Source organism: Strigops habroptila, chromosome 2, assembly GCF_004027225.2.
Source record: "Strigops habroptila isolate Jane chromosome 2, bStrHab1.2.pri, whole genome shotgun sequence".
In the NCBI taxonomy this organism is placed as follows: domain Eukaryota; kingdom Metazoa; phylum Chordata; class Aves; order Psittaciformes; family Psittacidae; genus Strigops; species Strigops habroptila.
In genome coordinates, this window is record NC_044278.2 from 104,182,607 (window position 1) to 104,199,776 (window position 17,170).

Consider the following 17,170-nt stretch of genomic DNA (forward strand, 5'->3'; position numbering starts at 1 on the left):
GGAATAAGAAAGCAATGACAGTGAAAATTCCCTTATCATCTATATATACTTCCTTTATTGCTCAAACGCTACTGTTTCAAAAAGTACAATTTATTACTATTCTCACGAAAAGAGTCTCTAAATACGCATTAAAAACGCAGGTGCAAGCTGGACAAAGAGCAGAAGCATACATATATCATAATTATACAGTATTAAGAACTCAATAACCCATGTTGATGGGTTACTGCAGACACTTCAGAAGAACTATAATGACTTCCCCTAAAAAGGCAGGTCTGATGAGACTGCTATTTTGCTCTCAGCCATCAGTCAAATTTGCTGTTAAGATGACAGCATATGCTAACAAAAGAGTATTATTAAAGAAAAAAGACATTTTCCCATCAATGTATACACTTTCCTTGAAGTCCTGTTCTTTTAGTTGGAGAGTGCTGGGGGTGGGGGAGGGAATTTTCACTGATGGTCTGAGAAAAGTTGACTTCGCCTTTCTTTTGAGAAGTTAGAATTCAAGATTTCTGTAGTCTCAAATTTGCTATAATCCTGAACATGCAATGCTCGATATTAACACAAAACCAACTACACTCCTTAAAATGTAGTACCTTTAATTGCATTTAAATGTCTTAATGTATGCTCTTTCATTAAAATCAATAAAAACCTGTGCAATAATACTATAATACTGTAATAGATTTCAAAGCAACATTCAGTTGCATCAAGAATTGAAGCACATCTACAGTGCTTAACCTGAAATGATCTTTTTTAAAAGGAAAAGTTCTTATTGATATCTTGGGTAAATTCTCTGCAAAACTTGACTTAAATGTCCTAGTAATTTCACCCTTGAAAAAACAATGATGAAGGAATCTACTTATCCCCGAAACCACAGTGGTTTTTTGGCCTTTTTTAGTGGTATTTATACCACAACTTAATGTCATGACCATTAATGATGTTTTAGTTCCAAGGAGTAATAAGCGATTCAGACCATCTAAATTTTGTGCTGTAATTTTATACAGGCTGAAGAATAAAACATTGAATGTTCTTGAACTAAAACACTACACTTGACAAAATAATAATCAATAATTTGACTCCAAGTGTTCAAAAACCCGTGTAGATGAGGCCCTTAGTGACATGATTTAGTGGTGGACTTCACAGTCCAGGGGTAACTGTTGGACTTGATCCTAAAGGTCATTTTCAACATTTAGGATTCTATGATTCAGTAGAAGACTATCTGAACATGTTCCTCTGAGACATTTGTCCGTCTGCAGCTGAATGCTGCATCCACAGCATACAGCTGAATACAACAGTGGCCAAATTTTATATATCAAGTCACTATCTTGTTTCTGATAAAAAGGATGCTTATGAAAATAATGCAAAAAACTATCCAAGGACTGACACTTCCATCATTGTCATGTTCTTCTACCTCTCTGTGCTTGATACTAAGAGACCTCCTAGCCCAGAAACTGCCTCTGGACCATCTCTGCCTGATGACTACCAGTGAACTCACAGTCCATCAATCTGAATACCCTGCTTTGAGGTCCTTTATATATGTGTCTACTACAACACGTGTGTGACAATGAGTTTGACAGCTTAATTACTTGATAATTTGTTTCATTTTATTGCTGACAGATAATTTCACTGACTGTTATCAAACAATGAGAAACAGTGAATAATGAGCTGATCTTCACCTTTTTTCACGTCACTCAAAGCCATTGACTTCTGTCACATTATCTTTCAGCACCTCTTTCACAATCTGAAGAGCTGTAATCTGTTCTATCATCTGTTGAAGAAGGTATAGCATTTCCTCAGTATGTTTTCTGCCTGTCCCCAATTCGTTTCAAAACCTGTATCTTCTTTGAGTTAGAATAACTCTAAGTGCCTTTGGCATTTAAAATTAACAGAAACATAACCTTTTTTTTTCCATTATACATTTTTTATATGGCTCTTGGTTCCTATTCTACTAATTTGTAATATTCCACTCAATTTTCTGATCATCACTGAGCTGCGAACTCACATTTTCAGAAAGTTACACACAGTAATTCCAGTGCTCCTCTTTGAGGATTCAATACCCAAAAACATATGACTGGGGGCAAGAGCTAAAGCAAAGATCCTTTGAGAAATTACTCAGCATCTATTGAGAATGAAAGTTACATGCCCAGAAAATAATACTGCTGTTTCAGTAGCAACTACCTTGATTAATTCACTATTATTCAGCTAAAGCTCTCACCTTCCTACTAGCTTTCTTCTTCAAATAATTTATGAGTTCACTGAATAGCATATGTTCTGGTATCTCTTATTCCAACACATCATGGATAACCTGTCTCATCTGGGGTAAAAAAATTAATCATTTATTGCCACTCTCTTTTCCCAGGTTTTTAAGGAACTATTTGCCCTCAGACTTCTCTCCTACAACTCAGGCTCTTTGCGAGTTTTTGGTAACAAATATTTTAAAAACTTTGAGGAAATGAATTGATAGTTCACTTGCATGTGTTCTTTATTTATGACAGGAGATAAAATGCATACAATTATATCCTATGACACTATTCCAGAACTGTTTATGTCGTATCATATGTCAAGGTATGCTGAAGCTTTTGAAAAACAGACTAGGAATATTCCTAGTGCCCTCTCATTGCTAGTAAAGGAGACTTCAATCAGATTTGGTACAAGCAACTTGGAAAGCCCGCTCCTTTAAATTTCAAAGCAGCTCTTTAAAAGCTTACACTCGTTGTAGATATGTGATGGGGGAGGAGGAAAACAGCAACAAGAATCAAAACCACTCTTTGTAGAACAGAACTTTAAACAGGGTAAGTGGAAGCAAGTGACGACAACATGACAAAGGGCTTCCGTAGGGAATTTCTGTCTACAAATAGTGCCTTGTTAGAATGAACTGTTCCTCCGAAATGATCAAACCCCAGTGCAGAAAAAAAGTGCACAAAGTCCATATGCCAGAAAAATCTGAATTTTCACAATCAGTAGAGGATGAGGTAGGAGCTACTAAAATTCAGTTTCACTGGGATTCAAGACGTTTTTATAGTGTGTCCTGCATTTATTTTTTTTTAATTTATTTTTTATTTTAAACATCCACCTTCCTGTCTATTATAGAATAACTAGAATAAAGATGCTCAACATCCTTCCTGCTGATGCTGGTGACAATGTAAAGCAAAAAGTGAGCTTCGTAAAACCAGCAAATGATTCATAGATACACGAGGTAGTTCTGCTCATTCAGTTAGAAGTGGAACCTCCCTTAGGGCATGTATTTTTCACTTAAAATTGTACCATTTATTAAAAACGTTAAACAGTCTAGAAAGAAAAGAATCCTCTCTCCCTGCAGAATGTCAGAATTGCTCTTCATAACTCTTCAACTGTTTAGGAAACTGGATGGTGAAGTCAAAGCATCAAGTGCTGTGCTAAAACCAGATGTATGTATTTTTATGATTGTAATTATAAAGTTAGTTGCTATACACATAGTATGAAGTTATCCATATAGCTTACCATTCTTCCAGGTAAGAACAGAAAGCCTATTATGTCTTACCCTTCTTTCTCCAAACTAAGGCTTTACGGCAGACTATCACCTCCCTAATGCAAAGTTGTGAAGACACACAAAGTATTTTTGCCTGAGACAAACTGCTAAAGAAATAAACCTCTCCTTTGTTCTAGAAAAATCTTCAACTGTATTTATTTTGAATATTTTAATACTTTCTTCAAAATAACAAATTCAAAATAAAATCCTGTAAGGAAAAAAACACTAATCAAAACAAGATAGTTTCAAAAGAGACACAATTATTAAAAAAACAACCAAACAAAAAAACCTCAATCCCACAAAAACGCAACCAAAACAAAAGACAAAATAAACTCAAAATCCTGAGAATACATGTGAAAGAGTTTGAGGAACCAGGTAAGCTGACTGATAAAAAGTTAATTTCACTGGTGATATAGCCAAAACATCATGTTTTCTTGACAAAGGAAACCCAGTTCCCCTTGCTTTTTGGTTTACATAGTACACAGTACTATTAAGAGTTCTCAGCTCTTATCAGTGATTTCTGAAGTTGATGTAAGAATAATTTGTGTATATTTTGGACTTCCTGAACCTCAATGTTGCAACAAATCAACAGCTTTTCTGAACACCACTGATCTTGATTCAGACAAATCCCAACCTATGCAGTAAGCATCTATATTTTCACTGACTGAGAAAAGTGAAGCAGCATACTGTCATGAGTTCATTAACCTGTCAGAAAAGGGAAGCCCTGATGCCTGAAGAAATAATCACTCAATGCTCAAGAAGCTGCCATCTGAGTGAATTTACTATAAAAGGTTATTTGGAGAATATGAAGCACACGGAATATGTATGCTATCATACAGTACACATACCAGACACTATTATATCTAGCATACAAACAGACAGAAGTAATTTCCCAACCATAATGTTTCTTCCCACTGATGCCCACTGGTTTCAGGCCCCTAGAACGAAGTTGGTAGAATCACAACATGAGTGTCTATAATTGCCTCAAAGAATTTTACAGACTGATAAGAACAGGAAAGCATTCTTCACACTGACAAGACCATTAAATTTTTTCAACTGGACTTGTCCTGCACTGACCAAAGCAACTAAAGAGCTTCCTGGGGTGACCTTGCATTAGCCAGCCACTGAGCTAAGGGAAGAAGGAGATCTCACTGTGTAGAAGGCTTAGTGAACTCATCACATGCCCGAAAAGATCCTGAGAAGAACTCTTGACTTCCTTCTAGGTCTGTGAAGAACACAGGTCATCCAACGATGAACGTCTCAAGAGAAGTAATAATATGACCTTGCACTTCAGACAAAAAGATGTCTCTGGCCAGTGCCAAGACATAGGAAACTGTTTTCTAAAAATTGAACCCTCTTTCTCAAGACTAGAAGGCTTCAGAACCCAGTATCAGCTAAAATAACAAGGAAGAAGTGGTGGGCCATCTCTGGACTTCCACAGTTGCTGTTACCACACTCTTTTCAATCCTGGTTACAACCTCACTTCTCAAATGATTTTGGGAAGTTTGTTTTTGAGAGTGGAGTAGGAGATTCCAGAAAAAAAAAATTTAAACAAAAAAAAAAAAAAAAAAAAAGACAGATCTTTCAATTTCTATTCTCTTTTCCTGGCATTTGAATAATACTTGCAGTTTTTAAAATTGGCACCAGGTAAAGACTGAGTACCTTTTATTTAAGTGCATGTGCATCTATATTGTGAAAATTACATATAAAAAACCACAGGCATCTTCAAACCCTCCAGCAAAAATCTTTACGCAAAACTTTATAGCTGAAGAAGTGGTATGTCTAAAGAAATCAAGACAGGGAAACAGAATTATGTTATGATTTTTCACAAAATAATGTTGGAAATTTGTTTACAAAACTGCCATAGGGTTTAGCATAAACATATATATGCTATTTTGTCTTTTTTTTTTTAACGCATGTTTCTGTTTTGTACACATACAGTTTCTTTAATCTTGAAACTCTTCCCCCAAAACTCCTATTCTAAAACCTATCTACTTTTCTACAACACAGAGAAACATGCTTTTACCAGAAATTTTTTACAATATTAAAAAGCAATGGTGTTTACTATACAAAATCCAAATTCTATAGAACAACTGTTAGAAAACAGAAGCTGTCTCCCCAAGTTATACAGACAGGATATTATAAAGTTTTCAGATTTGTTTATAATAAATATTCATCTTCAGAAGTAGGGAATGCTTAATGCACAACCACAAGTAAGTAATTTATCTAAATCATACAAAAATACCCAAATGAGTTGCAATTTCCAAAAGTAATTCAAATTCAAAGGCTGGTACGTGTTATGTGTCTTAAATCGACAGCACTATTGACAAATATATTAATTTGGAACATTGCGGTGAGTTTCTCCACTGAAGTGGAAAATAAATAATTAGATGTTCAGTATCATTCTGTTAAATCTAAACCTCCATGTATTAGCAGAAAGCAGGTAAATTTAACATCACATTTAATATAACGACAATTTGTTAAGAGACTGTAGATTGCTAAGATTTTCAGGGACATACACCCCTAACAGAGAATCAGGGTTTTTTAAACACTACTTGTAGTTTTCCTCTAATGTTTTCATAAACGTGTACAAATGTTGACCTTGCAAGGCCTTTAGAAATAATCTAAAACATAGTAGTTAATCAAACAGATCAATAATTTGACATTTTTTACAATAAGGGTGGAAAAATACTGGAACGGGTTGCCCAGGCGTCATCCCTGAAGTCATTCAAGGCCAGGCTGGATGTGGTTCTTGGCAATCTGATCTACTTGAAGATGTCCACGCACATTGCAGGGGGGTTAGACTAGATGACCTTTGAAGATCCCTTCCAACCCAAACTATTCTATGATATTATTCCCCATTATTTGCTGACTAAAGTCACTTATTATGACTAATTCTCAGAAACTAAAGCACTTATGTTACCTTGGTAATTTTCACAGGGTTTGTGGACAGCATTTTAATTACAAATAGTATACATGATATGATTACAAGGTACATTGCCCTGGAGTATTTCAACACTCAGGAAAAAGTATTTGGTTGCTCAGTGAAAAGTGATGTATTAAAAAGAATTTCTGCACTAGAAGCCTCAAGAGCATTTTCTTTCTTTGAAAGCTGTGATGTTTTGTAATAAAACCTTCATAACAGAAATACATGACTCCTACTTTGGGTTTTACAACAGTTCATAAGAGACAGTAATAACTGATACATCATATAGGACCTATGGGCAAGCAACATATTCACTTTCACAAGAAAAACACTTTGAAAAGTTAGTCAATGACAGCTTAGAATAACACCTTCTTTTAATGCACTACACATGCTTGCTCCTATGCAAACCAAGTTTTAACTGGCATGATGCCAAGAAAAATGGTAATTCCCTAGTGAGATCTATCTTTTTAAGGAAGTAAGGTCTATGGAACATTGCACAATAGAAAATTGTTTCATATGTTTAATAAAATCTGCCACTTGCATGAAAGCTCAGAGAACAAAAAGCGCCAAAGAACAAAACATACAAAAGTGGGCAAAGTGGGAAGCATTTCAAGTTTTACACATCCCTATACTTCTCTTTTCTCAGTCTTTCAGCTTAATGCAATTATAAAATTCCATTAATAAAAAACTGAGCATACATAAAACAGTCTCAAAGCTGCACTGGGTCATTAACTGTGATAGATCTTCTTAGAGAATATAGCTGTATGTTTATTAAAAAAAAAATCCCAATCTGAAAATCACCTTAAGTATAGTGCTTCATCAATGTCCAACAAACAATCATTGGCATGACCTGCAGTAACAGACATGTTGCTCATTCTAGTCTGCTTTTGAATATTTCCCTAAATTTGTGTCCTAATTTATTGAAAAAAATAAACAACACGACAAACCAAAACCCAACAAACTGAAAAGCTATACATACTTCTCTGACCTAACAAAATTAAGCTTATTGTATTTAAGTTTTTCCTTTGGCTTTTGCAACAAAGATTGTGGGATCACCTTGGTACTTGAGTATTTGTAAACAAACCAGAACTGCAGCTGGTAATTCTCAAGGCAGATCATCTCAGATTTAACCAAGGGAGTTAGTGCAGAACATGATCTGTAAGGGGGACCTCACTTTATTTGAAATTACTTAAACCTTTTCATTCTCAGGGCAGTTTGCAACCTACACTTCTTTGTTCAGGCTGGTGAGGAAAGGGGCTTATGAAGATACAGGTTTTGTTGTTTGCTTTTCTTTATGGTGGTTCAATATTAGTTTTTTTTTTTACTTCATAGCAAAGGTACCTAGAACCTCTGTGGGGCACTCTGCCCATTTTTAATTCTTTAAATGATTTTAGAAGAACTAAGCAAAAAATACGAATCTGACTTACTGTCCTTTATATACACTATGATCAAAGGGGGGAGAAAATAACTGGGAAACATTTAAAGTGGGACATAATCTCCAACAGTGTCAATGATAATCCACATATTCTATTAGAAGTGTCTACTTAACCCGCACATGTTCAGCTAAAAAGCCCTAGCAAAGTGTGATTCAAAACCAGCAGCAGTGCGTTTACAGTTACATCACGTAACACAAAAAACATACTGAAGTTTCAGGTGTACTGCTATGCGTTCCTGTCCGGTAAAATTTTGCTGTTTGTTTTCTTTCCCTAAACTGACACAAGACAAACAAATTTCACCCGAAACTAAACTGTGGCCATTAAAGACGCCGACACCGTCCCTCTCCGTTAACAAACGGCCACTAAGCACTGCGGCGTGGAACAAGTTGCAGGCAGGACCCCCACAGCCGCGCGGAGGGAAGGGGCAGTCCCCGCCGCCCGCCGGCACCGCGCGAGTCCACCCCCGCAAACGGCTGCCCCTCCGCACGGACACCGCGCCCCGCGCCCGCTCCGCCGCGCCTCAGCCCCGCTGAAAACTTCCCGCCGGCCGCAACCGAACCGCGGGCGCTGAGGGAAAGGGATTCCAACCGGCACACGAGTAGGTCTTCCGGAGTAAGCCGCTGTGCAACCCTACGCCGAGGACTGCCTCCCCGCCTTCCCCCTCTGCTTTCCGCCCCGCGGCGACCCGTGCGAGGATAACTTTTCAGAGGACACTCGCCCTCTCCCGGCACTTGGGCCGGGGTGGAAGCGCGTACGGCCCGCAGACAAGGCGCGCGCGGCGGTTACCTGATGTCCCCGCTCGGCGGCAGAGCAGGGCAGAGTCCCCACCGTCCCCTTCATGCCCGGGGGGCTGGCGAACCCGCCCGGAGGCACAAGTCTTCATCCAGCTTCCTCCCCGCAGTCAGCGCCTCCTCCTCCGTCCTGCCGGGCAGCAGCGCTGGGCGTGCGCCGCTCTTTCAGCCTCGCCAGCGCGGCGGGGAGGGAGGGAAGGAGGGATCAAGAGAGGGCGGGGAAGGCGCTGTGTCCTCCCTCTCTCCTCCCCACACCGTCGGGGGGAACGCTGGGTCACGCGAGTTCGGCTCCCTCCTCTCCCTACTACCGCGAGGGAAGCGGGACCCCCCGTGCCGACCGCACGGCGGCGGCTGAGGGGGCGCTGGGGTCGCCGTGGACCCAGAGGCAGCAGCTCTGAGCTGTGACGAGGCTCGGCCCAGGGAGATACCGCGGCCTTCCTCCCACTGCCGCCGCTCCACCGAGTCGCAGACCTGTCTCCCCGTCCTCCGCCGGCAGGGACAGCGGGACCCGGGCGGGACTGGTCCCGCCGCCGCCTCGCTCTGTGCTGGGGTCGTGGCTGGGCAGGGCGCGGCCGGGACAGGTTGGGAAGTTGGGAGCAGTTTTACTGAAAGGCACCGAGGTGTGTGATAGGAGCTGGGATAGGACAGAGGTTGTGAAGGGCACAAGAGGAGCGGCGGACGGATGCTGGAGGAGGATAGGGGAATACGGGCATGGGAAGTCTGGGAGAAGGAAAAGATCTGGAAGGTAAAAAGGGAAATTGCCCATGACGGAGAAGAAGAGTGGCTTGCAGACTGGGAGGATAAATAATAAATATATTTTTACGACAAATTTTACATGAAGGTTGTTCAGAAAGGCAGAGAGGAGTGAATATCAAAGGGGTAACTGAAGAGGAGGAAGGAGGAGGAAAAGGTTGTCAGACAACAAAGAAGAAAATGTATGATGTAAGTGGACAATGGCAGGGTTTTAGAAGGGGAAGAGAACGACGAGGTGAGGGGTCTGCTGAAGCCAAAATTTTTGGGGGCTTGGGAGGAAATGCATGTGAAACTGAGATGGTGGGGATGGAAGTGTGGCTGCCTTATGATGGATGTTAGAAAGTGAACCATTGAGGAAGGGATTTTAATTTAAAGGGGATTTAATTAGGAGAAATATGCATGAATTAAAGTATTGCAAAAGTAGGAAATAAGGGAAGTACTGCAGGAGTTGTTCTTCAAAAGGGACTTGGACATAAAAAGGAAAGTTACAACTTGAGCTAGCAAATCTGAGTAGAACACATGTAAGTATTTGGCTTGAAAGGAGTGGGAGTATCGGTGGTGTATGGAATAGAAATTACACTGTCCATAAACTTTTTCTGTGAAAATTGTGCAGCATATCTTGCCATTTTATGGCAAATCATCCCATTCCACGTGGGTAGTGGGGAGTTGAATTCCAGCTCTCCAAACTGAACTCACCTTTATAACCAGCATAGCAAAGTGGATCCTAAACATCCAGGACTACTAATAAAAGCAATATTGCCTACCGACTTGATATCATCCTAGCCCCTGGAGAACTGAATTGAGTTTTAACTTCTAGCCAACCCAATTTAAAGCATGTAGATCATTGCTTTTAATGTTTGCTGATGAGAAGGGACGTTCATGCTGCTGAACTGAACTGCTTATGGCAGTGCATGAATGGCTGCTGTTCCTCAAGTAGAAAATGACCATGATATGGAATACACACTGGGATCCATGCAACTGAGGCAGGAATTACTGGGTTTATGCTAAAATGTGTCATTAAAGTATTGACTGCAGAAATGAGAGAAGGAAAATACTGAACATCAAATTCTCTTCAGATTATCATTCATATCATTACTTCCTGCAACTTTTTGGTATGATCTGCAATGCTATAAAGTGTTTCTCTTTTTCAGCCAGTGTCTCAATCTGGTATCTTCCAATCTCTTGTATCTCAGCTGTTCTGGGACAGCTGTAGTGAATTGTAGTGAATTGTAGTGAATATGTGTCTGACACAAGACTTGTAAAAATTATTTATAGTAATCGAAGTATTGTAGGCTCAGACTAGCAAGGGTATAGATTGGATAAAAAGAGAAAAAAACCCCAAAACTTAGCATGCTTTAGTGTAGGACTATGTAATCCAGATCTTTCTATTTGGTTTTCTCTCTTCATTATTTTTCTTGCCCTCTATTGTGCAGAATCTTCCTTCTTCGTGTGGCTTATCAATCCTACCACTGTGCCAATATTTAAAAATAATTTTAAATATTTTGTATGTAGAGATATTTTTACAAAAGTTGCTACCAGAGATCTAGAGAATGATTCTTCAGTAGCTGTTTCTTGCATGAAAATGGTATGCCAATCTGGACTTCCAGGTGCTGTTCTAGTAGTGGTGAAAATAATGCTGGTTAATCACAAAATCACAGAAGGGTTGAGGTTGGAAGGGAGCACCAGGGGTGACCTAGTCCAATCTCCCTGCTCTAGCAGAGTCACCTAAAGTACTTTGCTCAGGGTTGTGTCCGCACGGCTCTTGAATAAATAATAATAAATGTTTAGCTGGTTGTTCATAGGAGTTGGGAGTTACCTTGGAGCTGCTGCTCAGGACTGGTGAAAATTCTGCATGTAAGAAAGATGGAGAGATCAGTATTTTCAGGTTATTTCTGAGCTTCATTGTAGCAGGTTTCTTTTGCATAAGAATCTGTTCCATAGAAAATGAAATACCACATTATTGACAACAACTATAAAATCCCTGAAGAGAACTCATTTCCTTTGAGTGACTGTTTATTGACCTGTTTTTGAAGACAGGCTGCTTGTCCAATGGAATAAGCAATGAGTGAGATATGAATGTAAAGACATTTAGTTTTGTAATGAACTGGCTAACATGTTGATCGGTTAGGTTTTGTGGCAGCTACATCATGTAAACAGTTGAGTTCACCCTCTCCTTCCTCACCTGTCCCCATCCCCTATTCAAACCTCATTGGCCATGTTGCTTATGTCTTTTGTTTGTTTGTTTGTTTTTTTGATTCGTATCAAAACAGAAGCTGTAATAGAAGCTACATGACTTTCCCAGTAAAGAAACTCAAGGTCAGAGTTGGGAATAGCTCATAGTGACAGCGTGGATCCACCTGCACTTGGCTGGCTCATAGCAATTTATTCATCATTCTACAAAGATGCAACCTTTGGGTTATTGTATGACTTTTCACTGTGCTGTCATGTGCCATGCTGAGGGTTATGTATATTTCCAGTATACATATATATACTGGACTGACTGTGAAATATCCATGTTGTTTCTGGGAAATCTCTCTGCCTTGTTTTACGCATATCTGATACAGATGTTTCACCACAAAAAACCAAAACAAAACAAGCAGTAGTTTTGATGTTTTGAGGGATAACGCCTGAGCGATCAGCTTCCTTCTGAGGAAAAAAACATAGGTGGTTTTATGAGGCTGTTTCCATAGACACCATCCAAATTGTGCAAGTTCAAGGTCCAAAAAAATCAAGGTGGTCTATCTCCAGACTGCAACAACTAAGGATGCAACAACTGTTCTAAGGCTATATATCATCACCTGCTTCCTCTGTGAAGACCTATACAAAATAGGTTGCAACAAGAGTTGCTTTCTGCCAAGCCCTTGACAGCATATTATCCCCTTCAAGAAAGACAGAACTTTGACTGAGCTCCATGGTTAGGTACCAGTAATAACTCTGCACTTGCAATCTGAAGATAGGATGACAAGGTGTTTCTTCACATTCAGACCCAGTGAGTGTCCATGAAAAGGACCCAGCCTAGCTGTGAACTCCAGAGGACTGAAGCCCTTGGTCAACCTTTACAAGTAGACTGCACTTCTTCTAACCCTGAGCTCCTGAGGCATGTGGAAATTCACACATACATTTCTTCAATTTTTCTGTTGCCCATTATTTTCCTCATGCACCATCTGGAATCTGTGATTGTCTCTCAAAGTTGTTGAAGCTCTTTATATAGCCTACAAAAAGCTAAGTGTATCATAGAATCATAGAATAGTTTGTGTTGGAAAGGACCTTAAAGATCATTCAGTTCCAGCTCCCACTTGCCATGAGCAGGGACACCTTCCACTAGACCAGGTTACTCAAAGCCCCGTCCAACCTGGCCTTGGACACTTCCAGGAATGGGGCAGCCACAATTTCTCTGGGCAGCCTGTTCCACCCTCTCAGTACAGGGCAACTTCCTCGTATCTAATCTAAATGTCCCTTCTGTCAGCTTAAAACCATTCCCCCTTGTCCTGTCACTATATGCCTTTGTAAAAAGCCTCTCTCCAGCTTCTTATAAGACCCCTTTAGGTACTAGAAGGCTGCAATAAGGTTTCCCGGAGCCTTCTCTTCTCCAGGCTAGACATAGTTCTCTTCATAGGAGAGATGCTCCAGCCCTCTGATCATCCTTGTGGCCCTCGTCTGGATTCACTCCAACAGTCCCACATCCTTCTTGTGTTGAGGACACCAGAACTGCACACAGTGCTCCAAGTGGGGTCTCATGAGAGCAGGGTAGAGGGGCAGGATCACCTCTCTCAACCTGCTGGTCACACTCCTTTTGATGCAGCCCAGCATATGATTGGCTTTCTGGGCTGCAAGCACATATTGCCAGGTCATGTAGAGCTTCTTGTCAACCAAAACCCCCATGTCCTCTTCAGGGCTGCTCTCCATCCAGTTTCCGCCCAGCCTGCATGATTGCTTGGCATTGCCCTGACGCAGGTGCAGGACCTGGCACTTGGCCTTATAAAGAGATTCACACAGGCCCACCTTTCAAAAGTGTCAGGTCTTTTCTGGATGGCATCCCTTCCCTCCAGCGTGTTGACAGTACCACACAGCTTGGTGTCATTGGCAAACTTGCTGAGGGTACATTCAGTCTCACTGTCCATGTCACTGACAAAAATGTCAAAGAGCACTGAAGTCTGCTCTCCTGAAGTCCAGGGTAGTGAGCTTGCTGTCTGCCCAGAATTCTCACTGCCCTAAGGATCTTGAAATCCATCAGTTCATGGTCGTTGCAGACAAGGCTGCTCTTGGGCTTCACATTCCTCACCAGCCCCTCTTTCTTGCTGGGAATAATGTCCAGCATAGCCCCTTTCCTCATCGGCTCCTCTGTCACTTGGAGGAGGAAGTTGTCATCAGCACATTCCAGAAACTTGGATTGCTTATGCCCTGCTGTGTTGTGCCTCCAGCAGATACTGGAGTGGTTGAAGTCCCACATGAAGACCAGGGGCTGTGAACATGAGACATCCTCTGAGGTACCACTTGAGCATTCTGTCTAACCCTGTTGATTCTACAGGAGCTTAGGCAGTAATTTGAGGATTCATTTGGAAGTAACTGAGGTTTACAGCTTTTTCTGGCACCTTCTCCACTGAAGGGCCCCAGTGTGTAGGTACCGGTTCAGTACTAGACTACTTTCAGTGCAAACCTACTAGGTCCAAGCAAGAGGAAACCCAAGCAAGGTATTTTCCCTGGTGTTCATTCCTGGCAGGCTGTATGGATTAGGACCATTCCAAATTGCATTCCCTCTATCTAGGACAGTTCTTCCAAATTATCCATTCAAACTTTGCATGCCTTTCTTGCTTCCTTTTTTTCTTCATTTTTTTCCCTCTTTTTTTTTTTTCGAATGTACACTTTCAAATATTTCCTGCTTCAATGGAATTTCACTGCACTTGATTACACTACATATTTTGCTTGTCTTTTCATACCTTTTAGATCTGATCGATATGAATACACTGTTACCAGAGCATACACAGTTCTCATTTCTACCAGTTCTGCACTGGTTTATATTGTATTATTTTTTTCTCATTTGCTATTTATCTCTTTATTTTTCCTCTTTTGCAGAGAAAGGGATAAACTAATTAGACTTTATATGCCATATTGCAGTTCTAAATAAGGAATTATTCATTAAAACTAACCTTTTATTACAATACGTCATCATAAGATCTGTTTTGTCGTAAGTTGATTGATTGTAAGTTGATTTGTATTTTTTTTTTCTATCTGCTTAAACAAAACCAGTCAGTGATACAGTATAGTTGGATAAGTGTTTTGGTACAGCATGAAAGTGTTATTGTAAAGCAATTGTGTGGTGGCGATTGCATGAGAAAATAATTGTTTCACAATGATATGTGTTAAATGGTGTATTATATTTAAACTGGTTAAATACAGCAACTAAAACTTACTTGTCTTTTTCTAACAAATGGATTTATTTCCTGAACTTATTAGAATCTTTATTTCTGTAGTCCTACAAAGAAGATAAATCTCTATTATAGGTATTCTAGCACTTGAGTTACGTTACTACAAGGAAATGTTATTTTACATAATTTTTTACTGTGCAGTAGTTGTGCTGGAATTGCTTTGGCTATCATGTGTTATATGTGTCATAAAATTCTAAGTTTTATTTGTATTGTTACGTGCATTTTTGTTTAACTTACCTTTTACTTTTAAGATTGTAACTTTTAGATAACACATGTCCCTGTAAAGTGCACAAGGAAAGTAAATAAAAATAAAGAAACCAAATATGGTTCATTACAACAATCAATACAGAGACAGATTAATACATAGTAGTACTAGCATGAATGTGTCATGAATTCTTTCCTGTTTGTAGTCTGTTATGACTGACTTAGCTCTTGCACTGAACATATTCAGTTAACGTGGTTAAATATTTATAGAGTGGACCATTAGTTTATGTCTCTAATGCACAGAGAAGTTCCCTGATAGTACCTAAAGATAAAAGTATTTAGAATAGTTCATGAGAATTGGCATAGGATTCATGACAAGTGCATTATGTCTTTTGCCACAGTCTCACACATGGAATAGTGATGTGTCATCTGTCTGGTACCATTGTTTCTGTCCTGACTAAACCAAGAAAAATTTGGACTTTTATGAAATCTTCATATAATTCGAAGTCTTTCAGAATTACTTATATCTAATAAAAGCACTTTCACCTTTTAATCCAGAGGCTACAGTGATATTTAGAGGTGTATTCTTCGATGAGAGGTAAGGGACACAGTACACTCCAAATTTTCCTTTATATATTCATAGAAGAATTTCTGCTATATGTTGTTACAGAAATTCAGAAAGACTGAGGATAGCTTCCAGTGTGATGGATCACTTATGAGTTGTAAGAAAATGTACGAGAGACTGTACATTTGTGAGAGCCCTCAGTCTTGTGCTTCTGCTGTTCTGAAAGGCAATAGAGTCAAACATGTTTTCCCACTGAGAAGGCAGGAATTGGAGCAAATGGCAGCCAGAATAAAACAGCTACTTTAGAATTGCAGCTACCTCTCCAAAATTGAAGCCCAGTTCCAGGAAAATATAAGAATGTTCAGTAACAGTAATTGACATGAAATAGTCATGAAGAAAGGCACTATTAAATCACAGAACTCTTTAACGTATTTGCTCTGTTAAAAAAAAAAAAAGTATCTCTGCCTTTATTTTAATATTAAACTTACATATTTTTTCTTAACCAGTTATGACATTGAAAGGGACAACCAAATAGGTTTTGCTTCTGTGTAACTAGCGCAGGATATAAAGTTCCTTTGCAAAATATAACTTCATTTAGGATGAATGTAATAAAAAAGGTAAGAGTTGCTTATATAGGCATAAAGTAGGAAAAATGTTTCAAAATCTCCTATAAACCTTCACTACTCCCAATTCTGCTTCAACTTTTCAACCTTCAGTGTTACAAAAGGCATAAATGTAGTTCCTGATTAACTTGTTATTTAGAGGATCTGCATTTCCTCTGCTGAGTTTGTGAGCACATTGGTTTCATTCTTTAGAACTGGTGAACAGCAAAGGAAAGAAAGGTTAGATATCCTTGTGTGGGCAGTGTTTCTTAGCTATCTATCTGCTTAATCTATGCGTTATTTTGGATTTCATTGTGGGAATCCTGTCTTTGGTTGTACATTGTACCTGAGGTAGATAATAATGCAGATTCCTGTATTTGATACTGGGAACTCAAGTCTCCATTAGCCATGAGGATTAGCTGAAATCCTATGCATTCTAGTGGGAATTAAGTACATGTGTATCTGAAGCTGTATGCTTAAAATTATCTTCATGGAACCATAGAGAAAAGGAGCTCTGGAGGTCATGTTAGTCCATTCCTTGCTCAAAGCAGGTCTAATTAGGTCGGATTGCTCTGGGACATGTCAAGCTGAGTCTTGAACACCTCCAAGTCTGTAGGCAACCTCTCTGGGCAACCTGTTCCAAGACTGGATAACCCTCAAGGTAATTTCTTTTCCCTAATATCTAATCAGAATGTCCTGTGTTCCAATCTGTGTCTGTTTCCTCTTATCCTAGTGCACCTCAAGAAGAGTCTGGCTCCACCTTTCCTGTATCTGCTGATCAATTCTACTTTATTTGCATGAACACATTATTGGATATATTCCTAAGTGATGAGGGAGCCAACTATCCATTTCTTTGAGATATTGGGAGAAGCAGAGCCACCACTTCTCCTCTGTGTCTGTAATAGAAACACTCAGAGTGCTCTGTGCAAAGCTTCCGTGTTGGGTCCTTCGGGCTGCTTGAT

General features: G+C 39.7%; 1 protein-coding gene across 6 annotated transcripts in view; it reads right to left on the reverse strand.

Annotated features, from left to right (window-relative positions):
• SGCG (sarcoglycan gamma) overlaps positions 1-8,848 on the reverse strand; it is a 119,042-nt gene extending 110,194 nt beyond the window's left edge. For 3 of the 6 annotated variants that reach the window (XM_030476025.1, XM_030476022.1, XM_030476026.1), the window contains exon 1: positions 8,654-8,848. Coding sequence is in view for 1 of the 6 variants with exons in the window: in XM_030476020.1 (XP_030331880.1) it covers positions 8,654-8,707 (54 nt within the window). In the remaining 5 variants the exon portion in view is untranslated. The remainder of the gene's footprint in view (positions 1-8,653) is intronic. The other 3 variants (XM_030476020.1, XM_030476024.1, XM_030476023.1) reach the window with 2 other exon arrangements.
• Between the last annotated feature and the right edge of the window lie 8,322 nt (positions 8,849-17,170).